The 20,329-nt window shown below is 34.8% G+C and overlaps 7 protein-coding genes across 9 annotated transcripts; 2 read left to right on the forward strand and 5 right to left on the reverse strand.

The window, feature by feature from the left end:
* Positions 1-1,582: 1,582 nt before the first annotated feature.
* On the reverse strand, positions 1,583-7,239 carry LOC117787366 (clavesin-1). The gene is made up of 3 exons (XM_034625876.1): positions 6,921-7,239; positions 2,313-3,058; positions 1,583-2,002 (listed from the first exon to the last, which is right to left on the reverse strand). Coding segments are annotated over exons 1-3 (1,002 nt in total). The 5' UTR covers positions 6,922-7,239; the 3' UTR covers positions 1,583-1,747.
* Positions 7,240-8,514: 1,275 nt separating this feature from the next.
* LOC117788651 (1,5-anhydro-D-fructose reductase) lies at positions 8,515-10,903 on the reverse strand. The gene is made up of 5 exons (XM_034627481.1): positions 10,715-10,903; positions 10,488-10,655; positions 10,267-10,436; positions 9,282-9,624; positions 8,515-8,992 (listed from the first exon to the last, which is right to left on the reverse strand). The coding sequence occupies exons 1-5, from the start codon at positions 10,886-10,888 to the stop codon at positions 8,687-8,689; spliced, it is 1,161 nt and encodes a 386-aa protein (XP_034483372.1). The 5' UTR covers positions 10,889-10,903; the 3' UTR covers positions 8,515-8,686.
* Positions 10,904-11,313: 410 nt separating this feature from the next.
* LOC117788461 (aldo-keto reductase family 1 member B1) lies at positions 11,314-12,900 on the reverse strand. Of its 3 annotated transcripts, none has more exons than XM_034627239.1 (5): positions 12,834-12,900; positions 12,676-12,749; positions 12,235-12,402; positions 11,660-12,178; positions 11,314-11,599 (listed from the first exon to the last, which is right to left on the reverse strand). In XM_034627239.1, exons 2-5 carry the CDS (start codon positions 12,745-12,747, stop codon positions 11,315-11,317), a joined length of 1,044 nt encoding a protein of 347 aa, XP_034483130.1. In that variant the 5' UTR covers positions 12,748-12,749; positions 12,834-12,900; the 3' UTR covers position 11,314. The 3 variants fall into 3 exon arrangements, with proteins under 3 accessions (XP_034483130.1, XP_034483129.1, XP_034483128.1); XM_034627238.1 differs by having other exon boundaries at positions 11,314-11,602; positions 11,663-12,178; positions 12,804-12,853; XM_034627237.1 differs by having other exon boundaries at positions 12,804-12,853.
* Positions 12,901-13,638: 738 nt separating this feature from the next.
* Positions 13,639-14,521, forward strand: LOC117788709 (kxDL motif-containing protein CG10681). The gene is made up of 2 exons (XM_034627550.1): positions 13,639-13,839; positions 13,954-14,521. Exons 1-2 carry the CDS (start codon positions 13,688-13,690, stop codon positions 14,432-14,434), a joined length of 633 nt encoding a protein of 210 aa, XP_034483441.1. The 5' UTR covers positions 13,639-13,687; the 3' UTR covers positions 14,435-14,521.
* On the reverse strand, positions 14,450-15,784 carry LOC117788708 (EARP-interacting protein homolog). The gene is made up of 2 exons (XM_034627549.1): positions 15,542-15,784; positions 14,450-15,485 (listed from the first exon to the last, which is right to left on the reverse strand). The coding sequence occupies exons 1-2, from the start codon at positions 15,710-15,712 to the stop codon at positions 14,511-14,513; spliced, it is 1,146 nt and encodes a 381-aa protein (XP_034483440.1). The 5' UTR covers positions 15,713-15,784; the 3' UTR covers positions 14,450-14,510.
* A 399-nt stretch (positions 15,785-16,183) lies between these two features.
* Positions 16,184-17,401, forward strand: LOC117787720 (ubiquitin-conjugating enzyme E2 C). Its single transcript, XM_034626319.1, has 2 exons — positions 16,184-16,448; positions 16,579-17,401. The coding sequence occupies exons 1-2, from the start codon at positions 16,348-16,350 to the stop codon at positions 17,006-17,008; spliced, it is 531 nt and encodes a 176-aa protein (XP_034482210.1). The 5' UTR covers positions 16,184-16,347; the 3' UTR covers positions 17,009-17,401.
* LOC117787719 (zinc finger protein 506) lies at positions 17,029-20,291 on the reverse strand. The gene is made up of 2 exons (XM_034626317.1): positions 19,677-20,291; positions 17,029-18,321 (listed from the first exon to the last, which is right to left on the reverse strand). Exons 1-2 carry the CDS (start codon positions 20,166-20,168, stop codon positions 17,659-17,661), a joined length of 1,155 nt encoding a protein of 384 aa, XP_034482208.1. The 5' UTR covers positions 20,169-20,291; the 3' UTR covers positions 17,029-17,658.
* Between the last annotated feature and the right edge of the window lie 38 nt (positions 20,292-20,329).

Raw genomic sequence — 20,329 nt, forward strand, 5'->3', positions numbered from 1 at the left:
AATATATCTTGGTTTCTTTTAAACAAGATAGTTATAATTATATAATTATATAAGATAGTGTTCTCAAAAATAAGATTTAATCTAGACTTTTGCCGGACACCTTACTTCAAGAAACTAAATACACAAAAAAACAAATTCCTGCATGTTTTTTATTTTGGATAATAGTTACGCTCAATGGAACTTGATTATATCTTAAACTTGCTCAAAAAACCATAAAAATATAAGACAGTACGAATAGAAAAAAAGAAAACCAAGAAAATGTGAATTTTTTAGTTGGCAAAACAGTTTATTATCTAACTGAAACTATAGTTTCACGTATGTGTTTTAACTGATATTCTAAACAAAGTATGTTTAAAAAAAATAAATGATAATGAAATCATAATTCACTAGCATTGAAAAATCTACTGCTAGTGAAATGTTATGTCAGTAGCATTAAAAATTCTACTGTCAATGAAATTTCAATTCACTCGCAAAAATAGAAGTGCAACGATATGTCATTTTACTAAAAATGAAATTATTTTTTCAATGCTAATGAATGCATTACAAAACTAGTTAATTAGTCACAAAACAGTTTATAATTATGTATGTTATAGGCCAGCATTATTAATCAATTAAAAATATGCGAATTTTTTTTAAAGTTATCTCGAATAGTTGGGAAAATTATGTACTCTGTATTTTGAGTGTATTTTCCTGTCGCACATTCTCCACTATCTTAATCTTGCTTCCATTTTATATAAAATAACCATAACGACAACTAAAAGCTGAAGAACATGCTTTAGGGTTATTCAACTCTGTGACATATAAATTGGGAGGTTTTCTAACATAGTTAAGACTGGATTACGAACTGTAGATATCTTTTTCTAGGTAATAGAGTCGAATTTATCTATAGAGCATTTATTATTAGATACATAAAATTTTAATAAACAAGTTGTGATTTAATATTTGACTTTTAACTCATTCAGAGCAGTTCCCTATAAAGAAGATCGGCTATACTCGAGATCCCTACCATAGAATACCCGTTACTTATTTCAATGTATATTAAAGAACTTTATAGAAATTATTAATACTACTGCATACTTTTGGGTGCTTGTACTGAAATAATTATTAATCACTTTGATTAGCTATTACTGCCGTTCTACTAGTCCGATCTTGCTGTGATTAAGTGAGATACTAGATAATATTAGTAGAAACCTTTAAATTCCATAAAAAATGCATTATTTTAAAAACAGTAAGTGTGGTGTTTTTTTGCGATTTACGAGGCCGAAAGGCGGCACAATATACCCTTTTACTTATTTGTTAAGTAATGAGTATAAATATCTCTACTCTATTATCAACTGTCCCATACTCGAAATTTGTTTTTTGCAGAAAAAATCGTTTTATAAAATGAGAAATATTTGTCATTAAGCAGACGTACATACACATATGCATATATTTAAATAAAATTCATACAAAATTAAATAATGATATGTATGAATATAATAAATGTATATATACCTCTAAAATTGAACAACCCGTGCAACTTCAGTTTTCTGGTACCTGTACCTGTGCCTTGTGCTTGGTGCCGTAGTTATAGTATAAGGTGTTTGCGTATAATTTTATTTATATTTCATAATTTAAAGATTCTGTTTTTAGAGAGAAATACGATAATTTTGATGATTGTGTGTGTGTTTGTGTGGGTTTGTCATTTGTATCAATGGTATTCTGACTTAGACTAAACTTAAACTAATGCCAGACCTAATGCTGGACACTAATCCACCTCCAGTTTTCTAAAGCTACCCACGACGCCGGCATCGATGTCTCCGATGTCGTTACCGGCAAAGTTGGCTGCCTCCTTGGTGATCTCAATGTGCATATCATCCAGAGCCAGAATTGCGGCACGGCGTTGTTGCAGCTTCACTTTAAACTCGCGAATCATGTCGGCAATGGGCATTGTGCCCCCATATTCCTTGGGAAGAATGGCGGGATCTATTTTCGACTTGAGTGCCTCCACATTTTTGTGAACCTGAAGATGAAGGAGTTATGTTAGTGGAAGGTACACTGATAAAAAAAAAAAAATGTTCTAAGATCAAGATTTTTGTTTCAAAACTAGAAATTTAATTATTATATGCAATAGTACATATTTATACTTTCCTAACAACTTAAGATTTTTATTCTTGTACCAAGAACTGTGATTTTTTAGATTAATATTCGTAGAAGATAAGATTAATATTCTAAGTATTTAAGAACAAAATATTTAAAATGAAAGTTCTTGATTTTAGAAGTTGTTCTTTGTTTCAGTGTAAAGGTAATCTGAATAAACGTGGGCAACTCACAATGATACGCTTCTTGAGCTTGTCACTCAGCATGGATACGCCCAGTTCGATGATGCGATTGGCATAATGGGGTATATTGACAAAGTGCGTCTGCTTGTGACGCATGGGCGTTGAGTTCTGAATGCATTTGATAATGCTGCGCAAATCGGTTAATGACCAGAGACTGACAAATCCCATATTCATGCCACTCTCATCGTTCACATACACATAGCCCGACACCTGGGAGTCCTCATCATCCAATAAAGCCTCACAGATCAGACTGTGAACTCTCGCCATTTGCACCGATGTGAACTTGTAGGGATCGAATTTTCCAGCCACCGAAAAGAGAACTTGACGACCGCTTGCATCGCGTTGAGGCAAGGGTACAAGATAACCCGCCTCAAAGATCTCATTAATTGCCGGATCATTAATGTCCAGCTGCTGGAACCACTGCGGGAACAACTGGCGAATAGTCAAATAACGTTCTAACATCTCACAGGCTGAGGGAACTGAGAATTTCTTGGTACGCAAGAAGCGCAACAGGAAAACAGCATCGGTACGGCACTTTTTAATATGAGGATGCTTGGCAATCCATTCACGGAACTGTGACAACGCCTGTCTCCGTATATTCTCATCCTCGTGCAGTTCCTCCTTGGCCACCTTCTTCATTTCGGCACTCAAACTGCACGTATAGGGAAACTCATAGTCTGTGGTACTTGACACAGGCCCGTCAAGTTTGGGTTGTTGCAGCACCTCAGTTTCAAGCACTAGAAAATATCAGAAAAAACACCTTTTATTTTAGTGAAATTCATTTACAAATATAATTAATGAAAGCGTATATTATTTGTATGTATACAAATATATATTATATGTTTAATTAATATTAAATAAAAGCTGCTCTCTCCATTAATCTTTTCGTTTTGTTCAGGTTTGTTGAATAACTTTTGTGTTTATTAGCGGATCATTATAAAATTTAGAATACATAGAAAATTAGTAAACATTTAATTATTTTTTTTACTAAGATTATATATTTTATTCGATAATCGTTAGAGTAATTAGTTTTTAAAATAACTATTGTAATTTTTTTTCAGAGTATATAAATATAATAAAAGTAACCATAAATTATTTGTATGTGTACAAAAATATTGTATATTTTTAATAAATATTAAATATAAACTAGTCTTTCCATTAATCTTTACAATTCGTTCAGGTTTAATGAATAACTTTTGTGATTATTAATGGATCATTAAGAAATTTTCCGAATTATTTTTATCATTATGATGATATCATTTTTTGATATTCGTTAGAGTAATTAGTTTTTTAAATAAATATTGTGATTTTTTTTTCAGAGTATATAATTAGTACTTGAATGATAATTCAAATAAAATATTTTATATATTTCAGGCTACAAATCAACTAAAATACACTTTATCTCTGTAGACTGGACTTACACGGCTTAGAGAATGTAGCTATATAATAGATTCTATAGACTATTGTCATGTTAAGTATTTTTACAATGCACTTGAAGTCGCATTTCTTTTGAGACAAATGGTTATTTTTTCTGTTTTTGACAAATTAGCCTAAATGGGGAATCCCAAGTGCTGTAAGAAATGCAATCAGCATTTATAAATTACAAAACTTGGGCAATACTCGTACTCGTTTCGTGTCGAATTGGTCATCTGCAGCGCAGTAAACATACAATTACCGTTTATTACGTATACGTAATAATGATACGACAGTGTGCACCGTGGTGCAGATATTACTACTTAATAAAGTGGTTGGCCTTGGCCAGCGTGTACCACTGAAAATCCAACGAACTCAACGAGTTGAATTGCACATTAACATATTCGTATGTACAGAGGTGTAGGTAAGTATAGAGTCAGTATAATGTGTAGGGCGGCAGCACAGCAATGTGGGCATGGGTCATTGGCATTTAGTGAGGTCTATAAAGTGTGGGCATCGATGACAATAAGTGAACTACCTGATGAACACCAAATAGCCAAGTTCAGAGACAAATAAAATAGAAAAAAAAAACAATTTGAAATGCAGCTTAACAAAGCATTGCCACAGTCAAAAGCTCATTAGCTGTTTTCCTCTCTGTGTGTTCCGTTGAGTCGAGTGGTTACCGGTCCATTGACCATGACCTAAAACCAAGGGCTAGTCGCGTTTTGCATATGTATTGTATGAACACATCATCCGATCGTTTTAATTTCAATTTCTAAATGGTCAAAAGCCCATTTAAATGCCAACGAAGGTCAGAAGAAAGATAAACCAAAGATTTCTGCAGAATTAAGTCAACTGAACTTATTTGCATATAAATGCATGTATGAATGTATATTAAAGTGATGCAACTGCTGCCCTGTGTTGTACATATATACAACCATACATACATATGTATATTGAGTGTAAAAAGAAAATCAAGCATTTTTGGTCAACAAACTTTTTATGACCATAACCATAGACGTTTGTAGACACGACCGTCCACAGCCCATTGGACGCGAAATCAGGTTTATTTCACTTTCATGGCCTTCACACAGATTTCAGTGTACGTCGTCGCTCCAAAATGAAATTGGTAACATGCCCTGCTCTGGCTATGCCCAGATTACATATAAGTATGTACATAGATACGCACACACACGTACATGCAGCATATTTGTAAACATATTCGCAGCATATTGACGATTGCGTTTTTGGGTCACATATACATGTGAACACTGCTCATGTATGTGTGACAGCTGACAGGAGGAGAGAGCTTTGAGCTGAGCTTAAAGAAACGTGCAATTTGTATTTTCTTTTGCTTGCTCTTTCTGCATCCGCTCTGCCAATTAGTCCAGCGATTACATAACAGCATAAAAACCGACAAAGCGTAGTATACTTAAGACAACAACAAAATTTACATTTACGCATGTATGCATGTGTGTGTGTGTAGTGAAAAGAAGAGGAAGAGCGCATGAGCGACGCAATAAGCAAAAGCAAAGGCAGGAGAAAGAAATGACTCAAAACAGGTTTGAACTTTGTTGGGTGGGGGGAGCTTTTCAACTCCCCAGGTTATCACTCACATTTTTAATGTGTTTTGTTTGTTTTGGTTCAATTTCCATTATACATTAGGGGTTTTCTTTCCGGAAACTCATGTAACTTGCAATTGCCCCACACCCCTTGCCTCCTTAAGCGCAAACTTAACGCTTGCCTCATAAATTGTAAATTGTACAAAATCTTTGTAAATATTTACATATAGTTAGTCAAGTAAATGTTTTAACCAAAATGGGAAAAAGTTTGCATACAGTACGGTAAGTTACTGTTTTGACATAAACAAAGTACATAATTATAATTATCTAAAAAATAAATAAATAATTTTTAACATTCAAATAGATCTTGTTAATTTCATTTTAACTTGTTTTAAAATCCAATTAACAAAAAACAAAATATTAAACAAAGTTCAGAAATGAGATTTGCTTTTTTTTTAATAAACTATCTGAACTTTTTAAAATGTAAAAGTGTTAATTAATTAAGTGTACTTTTTTAAATAGTTAAGTCCAATGGATTTCTGTATATGTTTTAAATTGACTACAATAAAATATAGAAAAATAATAATAAAAAAATTGAGAAAATAAAAAGATTTTGTTTTTAGAATTGTTGCTTTGTCAAAACAATTACTTTACTAACTGTATATGTCGTCCACGTGATCTATTAGATTACAAGCTCATCATTCGAATGCAACTCAATGAACATAAATAAACATCATCAATAACGCAAATCTTGCATATTGGATAATTATTAAGTCTCTTCACGTTTTAATTGATCATTTGCGTGTTTTCATTGGTCAAGATCGTTCCACAATTATTTAGAGGTGTACGGATATACATATAATAGTAAGTTAATGATTTTGAAACCGATTAAAAGCCATGTCTAACCAAAGTATGTTTCGTTATTATGGGTTTCAGTCGAGGTCACAATGTTGACCGTTAATGCAGTTGCCAAACTGTGCTTGCCATGAATATTTAATTAACAGCCAACACATACAGTATCTAAGTATACATACAGATATGTATCTAAGTATCTGTATCTTTAAATACTTGTGCACATACGATTTTCATTTACTTCGTTTTATGGTGTTGACCAACTTCGATGGACGAGACCTTGCAATGGCTTAAAATTCAAAACTCAACGTTGGATTATTGCCTACTAGTTCGAAATTTTAATTGACTTTGCCACTGCAATTATACGAATATAAAAATTACTCAATAGCCTCTCGTTGACTACTTTATAACTTTTATAAATAAAAAAATGAAATTGTTATGCGCAAGAACATAAACAAATATGTCTTTACTAAATTACAAAACATGCAATAATTACTAAATATATTAAAATCAAAATCCTTTCTCTAATTTCTGTTCAATATTGCGTATTTTCGCCTGGGAAATAAACCCTGGGAGCCTCAAGGAAAAGCTCTTGCAATGCGATAAACGGTTGCGCATGCGCTTTGGTGAAAGCGAAAGTTTTTCTTTAGTTTCAGCCAAGTCACGACTTCATTTTATATCAATATGTAGGTGCCTTTAGTTTGATATCCTTTCCCTATTACGTAACCAGCTACTTGTACTTATATTGAAGACTGCAATACGATGAACTCACTTTTCGATATCCGTACAAAAACTCAAGGCGTTTCAATAGCGCGATCAATTTCACAACTTGCAAAACTTATATAAATATGATTTACTTTATACGGCGCGGCGTTGCAATATGCCAGTTTTAAATTATATCTTTTTATATTTATTTACTTTTTTTCTCTTTTTTATTTTTGGCTATTGGTTGTCAGAGCTTTCGAGCTGCGCAGCCGACGACGTTGTGAACGTGGTGACGCTTTGAGCGAAACTGCCTATTTTCGGTAACTGAAAAACTTATTTAAGCCTCGCTCACAACAATTTCACTCAATTGGGCTTTGAGACACAATGTCTCTGCCGCCGCTGAGCTTCTTTCTGCGTTGAGTTTTAAAGCGACAATTACAACGTGAGTCGGCTCACATCTCATTGGCTTTTCTATTTACATTCCTGACGTAGCCAATGTTGGGGGTGGGTTGGAAAATTTACCGCCCCGAGCGCCAAAACATGTCCAAGATTAGAAATTACAGAAAACCAAATGTGCGAAAACAGTTTAAAAATAGGGCTGCAGATGGAAGCGAAAACGTATCAGAAACCGATGCAATTTTTAATACTTTTAAGGACTTTAATTATAAATAAATAAAATTTAAAAATTTTTTCAGAGACTAACATTAAATCCAAATTGGACAGTGAAGTTAAAAAGCATTCAATGAATTTCCCAATAATATTTTTGCCCCGGGAGCAACTTTTACTCGCGACGAAGCTGTTTTCAACAATTTAAATAATTAAATGTCTTAAGCACCACCTAGATTTTTAAATTTTTTAAATATTTTATATCTTTTTATACTTTTGATTTAAGATTTAAACTTATATGTATATCATTTATTTAATTTGAATTTTAAATTATATTTTCTAATCTTAACTTAAATTTTAAATTACTTTTGTCAATTGGTGTTAGTTAACGTTTAATAAATAAATAAAATTGCACAAAATATAATTTACTTGAAAGTCTTTCGTATCTGACTTAAAAAGATACTTAGTACAACATGTGATGCCGAATGTAGTTTTAAGCGTAGTGTAGATTGTTGTGTAGAGTTCAACGAATTTTTCAATTTAAATGCTGTCTTTTATTAAATTTAATCGCCAAAGCCTGTCTCAAATTATAGATTTAGTATGTAATCAAAAAGAATATAATGAATTTCAAATGTCAATTCATTAACCCTTTTAACAACCTTTAACATCGCATTTCACAACTACCAAGAAGCGGAATGAATTAAAGTACTAAACTTTTTTGACGATCGTAGTCATAGGGCAAGTTTCTTATTCAAATTGTATTAAGAATGTTTGCGTTAAACTGTGAAAGACTGATTTTGTTTGATATAAAAGATATAGTAAAATATATATTATATGATATAAATAAAAATATTTATTTTCTTGCTTAATTTTCCCCTCCAAGATTTTCAACTCTTCCCTTTAACATGCTATCAAAATGTCGATATCTTTGATGACAACATAACATTATGTTAATAACATAACAGAGTTGATTAGAGTCCGTTGATATTATTGCAATTTGGCTGAATAATTATATTTAGTTTTCCGAAAAATCTGGAAATAATTGGTTAGAATCGTCCAATTCAACAATTTCAGATGTATTTCATGCATCATTTCAGCTTTTGGCGCAACTAATCGCAGTCACATAAAATTTTTATCAACTTTTTAATTTGCCCACAACAATTTAGTACGACCATGTGATTACAACAGATTAATGTACCCCCTCTCGAACTTGTCCCATTAATGCACCTATTCATCGCCTTCGTCACCCTCTTGTTCTCCGGGCTCAGGCAACGCAGTTTTTCGCTTTTGAGGTGCCGAAGACGATCGTCTAGACACAGGAGTTTCTGTCTCCCCTTGCTCATCCTCGTCCCGTTCGAAGGGATAGAACGGATGATCCTTGACGGGCTCGTATTTCATGATTCTTTCTTTTGACTTGATGCCACGTAAGGCGCGTGTATCTGATTCATTTAACTGAAAGTCAAATATATTCAGATTCTCCTTAATGTGCAAGGGATTGCCAGCCTTGGGTATGGGAACAACACCATAATCAATCTGTTGAAAAAGTTAAGATTAGTTTTTGTTAGGGATTAATAGTAAACATTAATAAAGCAGAGATCGTAAATTATAAATAATAATTTTCTTTCAGATTTTTGTTTACTTGTTTTTGATTAAAATATAAAATCAAATCTTTAATAATGATTTAGATTTAAAAAAATTTACTCAAAATTAATCATTATCATTGATGAAAATTCTTAAAAAATTATCATTAGTTCATTATTATGTAATTTTTATTTTATGTGTAGCTTATTATGATTATGTTTCCTGATATAAAGAGTCTTACCAAATAGCGCAGCACGATTTGTGAGGCAGTACGTTTGTATCTCTTCACCAAGCGCTTCATACCCTCTGAGAAAAAGTAAATTGGTGTATGAATTTCCCGATTAGGTTGACCCAAGGGTGAATAAGCTGTAACAATGATGCCATTGTAGCGACAATAATCAACTAAATCTTTTTGCATGAATCCTGGCCAGACTTCGACTTGATTTACAACGGGCTTTGAAGAACTGCATTGTATAATGCGCTGCACTTGCTCCATATTGAAGTTGGAGACGCCAATACTACGCACCATTCCCAGCTTGACTAGTTCCTCCATTGCCCGCCAGGTGTCAATGTAATCAATCTCCCTTTACGGAATATTAAATTTAAAAAAATTACACAGTAGCCATATACGAAATATATTTTCAGTTTACATCAGTGTTAAGAAAAAAAAAAAAAACTTTCCTAAATAAACATATTAAAGATGCAGAATTATTTCAAGTTATGATTATTCTCATTAAAGTTATTAGACTTTCAAGTTTTCAAAAAAGGTGTACATGATTAATTATGAAAATACTAGGAAATTATTGATACATAAATTTAAAAAATATGTAAAATGCATAACAATTTGGAAGTCAAACCACAATAACAATCACACAATTAACATTTCTCATAAAAATCAGGTAAATTATGATAAATTTTTTAAAGTTACAAATTTAAAAGAAAACTTTTGGCACAAAGTTTTAAAAAACATACAAATAAAATACTGGAAATAAAATAGATAGTCAGAATCAATTTAGGTTTCAAGCAAATAAATTGAATTTAAATCGGTATAATGATAAAATTGCGGGAGCTCGAAGTTTATGAAAAATATAGCTGTCAACTAAGGTGCAACTTTACGAAAACTGGAAATTTTGTTCTAAACTAACTGAAACTGTTACTTTTTCCTTAAAATGTATTTTAGGTGACAACCGTGTATGTATAGAAAATATTTAGTGTCGACATCTTACGTAGTTTGCATCTTTTCACCTTCCATGGGATAGAGAATCTCATCGCACATGTGTTTATAACCCACTGGGAAGTGCATAAGGTAGAGATCAATATAATCGAATCCTAGAGCTTCGAGTTGCTTCTCGCAAATTCGTCGCACATCGCGGGGATCGTGGTGTGTATTCCAAAGCTATAAAAATGGAGAATATCATAAAGGATCGGGAAACTGTCAAGTTTTTACCTTGGTAGTCAGAAAGATGTTCTCTCTTGAGACATTTCCCATTTGCATTTGGGTACGAATCGCCTCCCCCACCTCCTTTTCATTTTCATAGTTATACGCCGTATCAAAGTGCCTGAATCCTGTCTCCACGGCGCAATGGATTGCCGTTAAGCATTGATAACCTTTCAACTGCAAGATAATTGAAATTTATAACTATTCTTAATTCCATTTCCACTGCTCGTATTTACTCCATGTGTTCCAAAACCTAAAACGGGCATTTCGTAGCCGCTGCTCAGTTTTATCTTTGGGGCCATAAGCAAAGCTTTTTCCCCGCAGACGGGCTTATCGCCCAATATCAATGCAACACGGGAATTATCTTCTTCATCGTCGTCGCATGTAGTCAAACAGCGTGCTGGTATCATATCGAAATGGATTTAAAATAAAACTAAACAAATTTTTATCATACAAAGCTCAAAATAGGAAAATTATTTGAAAGGAATTTCACTCTGTACATACTACTTAAATGACTAACAAATCTAGCTATTATTTTCAGATAAATTTATATATTAAACAATCAAAAGAACTAGCAGTTTTAAATTTTAAATATATTTTTAAATTAAAAATATACTGCAAAAACGGTAAAGCTTAGGGAATTTTATAATTTTTTTTTAAATTTTACTTTTGCTCTTTGATCAAACCTGGCTTATATTAACTCTCTTCTTGGAATTCCTTTGAAATTCTTCCGCCATATACACGTATTAAACACCTTACTATAATATAATTGCTATCTCATCATCACGACATAAGAAATTTATACCTTAGGAATTCTTAAAAAATTCTATCAATCTTTAAAATGAGATTACAATATCCCCTGTATAACAGCGCTTTATTTTATTGAGCAACAAGGTTTTAACAAAAAGTGCTTTTAAAATTCCAGATTTAAAAATCAATGGCAAACGGGTATACTTGTGATTCTGTCCCTTGATAAGGTTTAAGGGAACCATACGCTCGCCGGTGTTATAGCTGTCGAGCACACACTTCTCCTCATCGGTCAACTCAAAGTCAAATATATCAAAGTTTTCGGAAATACGCTTTGGTGTAGACGACTTCGGAATGGGCAGAGCACCAGAGTCAATCTGCAATAAGTTATAATAATAATCAGGAATATTTAATATCTATATTAATGATCAACTCACCAAGAAGCGCAATGCAACTTGAGTCGTTGTCTTGTTGTATTTTTGCGCAATTTCCTTCACTTTGGGTGAGTACATAAAGTCGGGTTTCATTTCTTCGGGTCTTGGACGTCCCAGGGGAGTATAGGCTGTTAAGGTGACTCCGTGTTTCTTGCAAAATTCAATTAATGGCTTCTGGTTGATTGTTGGTGAGCACTCGACCTGATTGGTAACCGGCTTAATCTCACAGTTTTCAAGGACTCTCAACAATTGTTCACTGTTAAAGTTGGACACACCCAGACTGCGAACCAGGCCACTTTTAACCAACTTCTCCATTGCCTTGTAAGTGTCCAAGTAGTCGACATCACTCAATAGAAGTGTTCCATTTTCATCCTTGGGGAGCAATGTTTCCTCATTGACATACTTATAGCCCACCGGCATGTGCATCAGGTACAAATCTATATAGTCCAGACCAAAGTTGGAGAGTTGTTTGCGGCAAGCTCCCTCAACGCGATCGGGATCATGGTGTATGTTCCACAGCTACAAAAGTAATCAATTGTTAGTAATTATAATAAGTTTGGAAATTTCCAACTCACCTTAGTGACTAGGAAAATGTCCTCACGCTTGACCACGCCCTCAGCAATCTTGTCGCGAATCGCCTGACCCACCTCCACCTCATTCTGGTAGAAATAGGCGGTGTCTATATGTCGGTATCCAATATCAATAGCATGTTTCACAGCAATTTCACCTTCTTTGTTCTGAGACTGAAAGTAGCAATTACAATTTCAATATAAGCACATACATATATGTAATTTAATCAACATACGTAACTAAATAATACAATCTAATACATTGATATCAGTTTGATGTTTACATGTAAAAGCATTCAACAAACTGCACAATATGAACTTTATGATTTACAGTAATCACATTTGCACATACTTGTCTATATAAATAAGATAAGAACAGTATATATGATAATGTATACATACACTTGTACATACGTATATATGCACATGTGTATATTATGTACTTACAGCATATGTACCCAATCCCAAGACAGGCATTTCGAGTCCATTGTTCAACTTCACAGTCGGTGCAAGCTTCATGACTGTTTAATGGTTAGGTAATAGAAAAAGAAAGAAATATAAATCATTACACTTACTTTTACCAACAATTCGGTTCATTTTCTTACCGACGAATTAATATGTATTTATTTCACAACCGGCAAAACCAACGAACTAACAAATACAAAAATGTAACAAAAAAAATAGCTCTGTCCTCCAGGGCTGCCAGCTTTTTAGAGTAGCAATAACTGTTTTTGGTGGGAAAGCGTACAAAAAAATAGCTGATATTGCGATGCAAAATAGCTAAAATATTAGCCAACTTTCTTGGTACCGGACGAGACCAAGCGGCAAAATTAATTTAAAAAATCTGCAAACATTTTCAAAATTCTAGCCTAAAAATAAAGAAAAATATATAAAAGATAGAATACTTAATATAAATGTCGCACTTTTATTAAATAAAGAGGTTCACTAATGCCAATATAACTATTTTTGAGAGGCTTAAAAGTTGTTTAACATAAAGAAAAACCTTAAAATCAAAAGGTTTTTCTGTGTTTTTGGTGTTTTTTTTTCTAAGCCTTTTGTAACATTTCTTTTCTACCTTGTTTCTTAATAGTAGTTTTTCAAATCTGGTTATTTTTGACGGTCAAAAATAGGTACGAGTAAAAAGGCTGCCTGACGTTCAAGCTATCGGTAATATTTTTTAAGGCTGCCACATTGGTTTAAAAAACAGAAGCCGCCGATGAGCTGATCCATAAAATATGAGCTTTTTTTCACAGACAAGCAAATTATACAATAATAATTAATAATTAGACAAAATAATTGATTTTTTATTATAATGGAATGAATGGAATGAATGTTAAAAAAGTTGTCTTGTTTTTTTGTATAGCTATTGAGCTATTTTTAACAGGCCAAGAACAGTTAATTTTTTTATTAAAAAGTGGGCAGCACTGGTTATAGCAATAACAAATAAGCAGGACGCACCATGGAGGATAACGCAGATACGACACCAGATGCGGAATCGTTTAATGGCTATGGCTTTAACAACTGTACAGCTGCAGAAGCATTTATTCAAGGCCTGGCTGGAATGGTAAACCAAGGCGATGTTGAGACAATGATACGGGCACAAAAACAAATGTGAGTTTAGATTAACGTTCGTTACAAGGTGATTCAACCCACCACCCACCAAAAAGGAATACATACATATGCGAAATTTCTATAAATTGCACAATAAATACTTGCGTCTTTTAGGCTACAACGTTTTGAGAAAACGAATGAGATGCTGCTCAATTGCAACGCATTGTCGCAAAGTCGTTTGAAAAGCGCAAGTGAGGATTTTAAACGTCACGTAAAACTGCTCAGTGAAATGAAGAAAGACCTGGATTACATATTTCGCAAAGTCCGCGTTATTAAACAAAAGCTGCAGCAACAATACCCTGCAATTTACGCAGAAGTGCAGCCTCAACGTAGCAGTTTGGCCGAAGAAGCGGAAGATGAAACGGAAATTGCAAAATCATCACAGATTCCAATTGTGGAACCAGCTAAAGCCAAACCTCCGTCCGCCGAGACAACGTCCAAAAAAAGCGAAGCCACAATCGAATATGTGCAAATGCAGGAGGCTATCGAAAATGGCATAGTCGAGGTAGAGAATGAGCTCATTAAACGGGTATGCTCCGTGGAGACTGCGAATCCCAATGACTCATCTGATTGTACGTCAGAGGACACTGGCTAAAACCACTGGCATTACTTAAATTAGAAGCCTATGTAAATATTTATATTTAATTATTAGTAAATTACATACTTATAGTTTAGAAAATAATTTGGTACTTGTACTGCTTTGGTACCTTTGAGATTATAACTCTTCCATCATAGCTTAAGGACGCAAAGATCCACGGATCCACATTACTCCATTCAGCACAGTAAACAGAGTCCTCGTGCTGATCGAATGATTGCAGCAATCCATCTGAAAGCACTTTATGTCGTTCCTGTGGAACGGATGAAATTCCATCGCTGGGATCAGTTGACAAGGCTTCTGAGCTGACGGATCCTGCACAGGTCAGCAGAACCTTGCAATCACTTGAGCTGGACAATATCAGTTGATCGTGGAATGTGTTGAACCGCACAGACCACACCCAATGGGAATGATCACTGCGTTCAAAGACCGGCGACTTTACCATGCGACAGTCCCAGACTTTCAGACAACCATCGTCACCGCCGGTGACCAGATGACACTGTTTGTTTGGATTACAGTCCAGATCGCGCACCAGCTGACCATGTGCATCATCTATGCTCCAAGCGCAATGCTGTGTATCTCGAACATCGTAGGATTTGACGCTGGTGTCGTGTAGCAGCAGGAACTGATGACCCTGATGATGGTGCGACCATTTGCCAGTTGTAAATGGTGACAGGTTCTTTGCTCCGCTTGAGCTGCTGCTGCTGGCTTCGGCCACAACACGAGTTGACGCTTCAGCTCGTTGCATGACGGCCAATTTGTTGCCAACAACACAAGCTATCGTCTGGTCTTGACTAGGATGAAATTCAATTGTTTTCACGCGATCACCCAAACTGGCTGTGTCCAAGACCTCAACCTGGGCCCAGGGAATGTATTCGCTTTTAACTGGTTCGTTGGCGGCAGCTGTGGGATCGTCCACAGGCAAAGTCAATAGAGCTGCCTGAGACAACACCTGAGCTCCTTTCTGAACATTGTATACAGATGCCAGCAACCTCGCGTCGTGGGGACAACTGTTGAGTTTCCAGACTTCACCCAGAGCATGCTCAAATATCTGAAAGAAAATATATTATAATAGAAACATCATTTGTTAATTACAATCTCACTGACCTTGGATTGTATTGTTGCCTGCTCCTCGTCATATTGGAGTAAATGCAACTGATTAGTTGGCTTCAATGAATTTGTGGCAATGAAGAAGCACACATCATTGCTCTCCCCATATTGTGGGGTGAGAGCACGCGCCTGCAACTCCAAGCCATAAATCATGCTATTTTCCTCCATCACAAAAACACTGCGGATTGTTTAAACCTTTTACGAAAATTATATACTTTTTTATTTATTCATATCTTTTGTTGCCACCTGCAGAAAAAAATTATAGTTAATTTGAACGTCTGGCAACTTTGAAAACTGATCTAGATTATTTTGTTTTATTTCAGTGCCTTTTTCCAATAAGGATCTTATTAACAATTTTCGAAAATTCGAAGCAAGAAATACCACCTTTATTTCATTTAATTTAAAGTTAATTATTGTTTGTTTGTTGTTTAAATAATAACAAAACCTAGCTGATTTTATATTAAAAATGGCCATATTTCCGGCTAATAATAGTAATAATAATAATCGAATTTTGAAAATAGCAAGAACTAGCTATAAAATAGCTAAGTTGGCAACAGTGTATTTGGTACTAATTCCAATTGCTACTCGTCGTTATTGAGCAAGCGACTCGTTACTTTTCAGCTGTCATGAAATACAACCCTGTGCACGCTGGAATCAACACTGTGTTGTCTCCATCCATTTTGTTTTAGTGAAAAAAGATTCTGAAAAGTAACAGACGCGCAGTAACAAAATTTACATTGCAGTATAATTAGTGAAACATTTAGCATATTCCACAACTAACTAAATTCCCGGAGTGCAGAGCAATGGCACAAAACATCAGCCCTGAACAGAGTGGTGCTGGTGGCAGTAGCAAACACAGCGATGACTCGCTGCCTGTCAAAGACAATCATGCTGTGAGCAAAAGGTAAGGCGCCAAATTTTAATACATGTACATACATGTTTCATATACTACGTATGTACATATGTGTAATATATTCAATGGGAATAATGATTTGCAATAATTTCTCATATGTGTGCATATATATTCCAAACAGACTGCAGAAAGAACTCATGAACCTAATGATAGCCAACGAGAAAGGGATATCGGCATTTCCGGATGGCGAAAACATCTTTAAATGGGTCGGCACCATTGCGGGTCCATTGAACACTGTGTATGCGAGCCAGACATATCGTTTATCGCTCGACTTTCCTAATTCTTATCCGTATGCCGCGCCAGTGGTTAAATTCCTCACTCCATGCTTTCATCCCAACGTCGATTTGCAGGGCGCCATTTGCCTGGATATATTAAAGGACAAGTGGTCAGCGCTGTATGATGTGCGCACCATATTGTTGTCGATACAGTCGCTGCTCGGCGAGCCAAATAATGAGAGTCCACTTAACGCGCAGGCCGCAATGATGTGGAATGATCAAAAGGAGTACAAAAAATACCTAGACGCATTCTATGAGAAGCACAAGGACACCTAAAAAGAGAAACACCAAGACCGTTTATCCTCATTCTATGCTCATATTGCGGCGTATTTATTTACATTTGTATGTACGGTGCATGCAACACCTACACACACACACACACACCACTCATACTCCCCCGCCCTCCACATCCTCTCTCTATATTAGTTAATGCTGATTTGGCACATAGGCATTTCTTTTCTCCAACTGCTGTCATTGATAGACGCGACTCGTTTCGATTCTCCAATTTTTTTAAAAATATTTTCCAACAAATTAATTATATATAATGTAATGGTATATGTATGTAATTCTCAAAACCGTCTGTTTCATTAAGCTTAAGCCTGAGTTGTAGTTAATTGTTTTTATAAATGATTTTTGAAAATATGTAAACGGGCTTGTGCCATAAATTTGTACTGATTTAAAGCAATTATACGAGCCCGGGCATTATGTGAATGTTAGCTAATTTTATAGTAACCTCCCAGATCCCCAAACTCACTTCGTATATGTATTTACTTTAAAAATCAGCCGATTTGTCGACATCAAATATATAATAACAAATTTTTAGTATTTCAAAATGGATTGTACTTTTTACATTGTAACAAGTTTCGTTAGCAAGAAGAGTTATTGAAATTACATATATATATAAATAAAAATCGAATAATGGATCACTAAACACTTGACTTGGAATGTGACTTCTTCATGTGAATGGACAAAGCACCGCGAGATTCAAAAATTCGGCCACAACGCCTGCAGCGAAAGGGTTGCTTATAACTGTGACTCCTTAAGATATGATCCTGCAGATTTTGATTGGTATAGAAACGCTGGACGCAGTAATCGCAGGCGAATTTAAGCTCTCCTTTGCTCTTGTGAACCCATTGATGACGAGTTAAATGAGCTCTTCGACCATAAGATTTGCCACACTTTTCACAAATATGTGCAGATATATGGGACTCTTTAGCGTCCTTGGTATGTTGCCGCCTAATGTGATAATTGAGACTGCGAATTGCCGTGTAAACTTTGTTACAATTAGGCTCTACACATTGATATGTGGTTACAAAGTTATGATGAGCTTCCTTCAGGTGTTCGGTTAGTAAATTAGCGCGCGCATAAGTCTTCTCACATTGGTCGACTGTACATTTATAGGGTTGTTCCCCTCGATGCCTCTGCATATGCGCCTCATACAGCGACATTTTGTAGAATCCACGACCACAAATGTGACAGTCCATCTTGTTGCCTACTCTTCGAAGGAGTCCTTGTTTTCCAGATATGGTAATCTTCTCCTTTTCAAGCAATTCCTTGGCAGCTTCATCTTCTATTATATAGACCTCTTCCTGTAATAACCAAAGAGATAGGATAAAGCTTTTATCATTCTTGTAAGATTGGTAAATAATATCGAATTTATAAATATTTCATGTTTTTTCTAGAGGATATTTGAAGTGTAAAGCGTTAAAGGCAATACCGGTCGAAACGAATCGCTATACAATACAGATGTCATAGAAAAGATCGGTCGAATTTAAACCTTTAGTAAGTTGTTTCTTGAAATATTTAAACGAAAGCTAATTTTTGTCAATGTATTGTTTTATACATATATCCTAGGGAATTTTGGTTTAAATTCCAAATGTAATACAATGTCGTTTTTTATTTTTGTTTCAATTAGCGCAATTTGTTAAAGTGCTGAGTTAGTAAATCTTCCAGGCTAACAAGGGATGCTTTACATAAAAACGGTTAAGGTTGAGGAATTTAGCTGTGTGTATTTGAGTGTGTTTAATGATCGGTGTAAATTAAAACAGACGGTGAAAGGAATTACAGCACGTCAAAAACTTGTTTTGACTAAGAAAGCATTTATATTTCTTTTGTTATTTTTAGGAATAGTAAACCTATTTATGAAACTTATTATTTCTTTTTTAAACTTGTGAGAATCATAAGCAACTAGAATAAAATGAAAAAAATATATTGAAAGATAAAGTCGACATTTCGCATGCGACATTTTGTTTCGTCATGCCTTTTATGTAATTTGATTCAAAGAACTCACGACGTGGGTTTTTGATACATTTTTAGATTTTGCCTGCGGTTTCTGTGGAAATGCCCATATTTTATTTTGCAGAAAAGGAACCTTATCTTGTTATTTTTGGTATTTTATTATAGCTGCATATGATTCTTAGAAAAAGCTTAAAATAAACAAAGCAATAATTTTTTTAATTAAAAAAGCGGTTATTTAACATACTGTATGTACAAAATTACTTTACAACACTGAAAGCAAAAGTCCCAGATATCAATCCTTTTCAAAAGCTCGCTAGCAAAGCTTCAAAAGCTGCCATGGCGGCCAACGCTGTCTATGCATTTATGTTTATGTTTATACATTTCCATAAACTAAATATACATATATGTATATACGCGTATACATATGTAGATATAAAAATATCAACAAACATTTGATTATGCTTAAACGCCACGTTCTCACGCCAATAAATTGGGTGTATAATGTCATACACCAGCATATGTATGTACATATATGTGTATGTGTTGTCTTCCGTATCCAATATATTTACAGTTACAGTTTATGTATATATGTATGTACATTGTTACATACGTACGCGATGCTAATCAACCAAATGTGATTAGATTATGCCAAACTGGCAAACAATTAAATAATAAATTCATATACATACAAACAATAAACACTCACAATTTCTTCAATTGACTCCGATTGAACTTGAATATTTACTTCCTCTTGCTTTAAATCGAAATCTTCCTCCAATTGTGTTTCAAATATTTTTTGTTCAACTTCAATTCTTTTTTCTTCCTTGTCCTTGCAATATTCGGCTTTCGCGTTGACTTCCAGCATAATTTTCTCAAAGTTCCTAAGAGACTCCTCGCACATGCATTGGAAATCATGGAATTTTTGCACCATTTGATAACAGCACTCGCAGATGCATTGAAGCACAATCTCAGAGCTTGAATCCTGGTCGAGTGGCGCCGTCCTGGTTGCCATGCAGCCAAAGAATTTGGCCGCCAAGTTCTCTTCCCGGCACAAATCATAGGCGGCATCTTGGGAGTCGAGGAGTACCAGACACGCTCGGCATAGCGACATTTTGGCGGAGGAGGAGGCAGCGCTTTCCGTGGTTGTTGTATCAGCAAGTGCCCGACACGCGCTTATGTTACGTTCTGATTTGAACATCGTTCGGCTGCATTCCCATTCGCGGTACCGGCAATGTTATAAATTGACTTCAATTACGACAATAACCAAAACAGAAACAATAACAATAGTCCAGCGCTGTCCGCTCCCTTCGCTTCTTGTGCTTTCACTGCGCTGGATAATAAAAGCTCTTCAATCGGTCG

This window comes from Drosophila innubila (assembly GCF_004354385.1).
Source record: "Drosophila innubila isolate TH190305 chromosome 3L unlocalized genomic scaffold, UK_Dinn_1.0 0_D_3L, whole genome shotgun sequence".
In the NCBI taxonomy this organism is placed as follows: Eukaryota; Metazoa; Arthropoda; class Insecta; order Diptera; family Drosophilidae; genus Drosophila; species Drosophila innubila.

Coding starts and splice junctions, on each gene's coding strand:
- LOC117788461 (XM_034627238.1), bottom strand. CDS start 12,825: ATGAACCGAATTGTTGGTAAAA. Junction 12,403..12,675: donor TGGGATTGGGTACATATGCT/GTAAGTACATAA, acceptor TGCTACTTTCAG/TCTCAGAACAAAGAAGGTGA. Junction 12,179..12,234: donor ACATTTTCCTAGTCACTAAG/GTGAGTTGGAAA, acceptor TTACTTTTGTAG/CTGTGGAACATACACCATGA.
- LOC117788709 (XM_034627550.1), top strand. CDS start 13,688: ATGGAGGATAACGCAGATACGACACCAGATGCGGAATCGTTTAATGGC. Junction 13,840..13,953: donor ATACGGGCACAAAAACAAAT/GTGAGTTTAGAT, acceptor TGCGTCTTTTAG/GCTACAACGTTTTGAGAAAA.
- LOC117788651 (XM_034627481.1), bottom strand. CDS start 10,888: ATGATACCAGCACGCTGTTTGACTACATGCGACGACGATGAAGAAGAT. Junction 10,656..10,714: donor TAGGTTTTGGAACACATGGA/GTAAATACGAGC, acceptor ATTATCTTGCAG/TTGAAAGGTTATCAATGCTT. Junction 10,437..10,487: donor ACATCTTTCTGACTACCAAG/GTAAAAACTTGA, acceptor CCATTTTTATAG/CTTTGGAATACACACCACGA.
- LOC117787719 (XM_034626317.1), bottom strand. CDS start 20,168: ATGTTCAAATCAGAACGTAACATAAGCGCGTGTCGGGCACTTGCTGAT. Junction 18,322..19,676: donor CGGAGTCAATTGAAGAAATT/GTGAGTGTTTAT, acceptor TGGTTATTACAG/GAAGAGGTCTATATAATAGA.
- LOC117787366 (XM_034625876.1), bottom strand. Junction 2,003..2,312: donor AGCTCAAGAAGCGTATCATT/GTGAGTTGCCCA, acceptor CTTCATCTTCAG/GTTCACAAAAATGTGGAGGC.
- LOC117787720 (XM_034626319.1), top strand. CDS start 16,348: ATGGCACAAAACATCAGCCCTGAACAGAGTGGTGCTGGTGGCAGTAGC. Junction 16,449..16,578: donor AATCATGCTGTGAGCAAAAG/GTAAGGCGCCAA, acceptor TATTCCAAACAG/ACTGCAGAAAGAACTCATGA.
- LOC117788708 (XM_034627549.1), bottom strand. CDS start 15,712: ATGGAGGAAAATAGCATGATTTATGGCTTGGAGTTGCAGGCGCGTGCT. Junction 15,486..15,541: donor AGGCAACAATACAATCCAAG/GTCAGTGAGATT, acceptor ATTTTCTTTCAG/ATATTTGAGCATGCTCTGGG.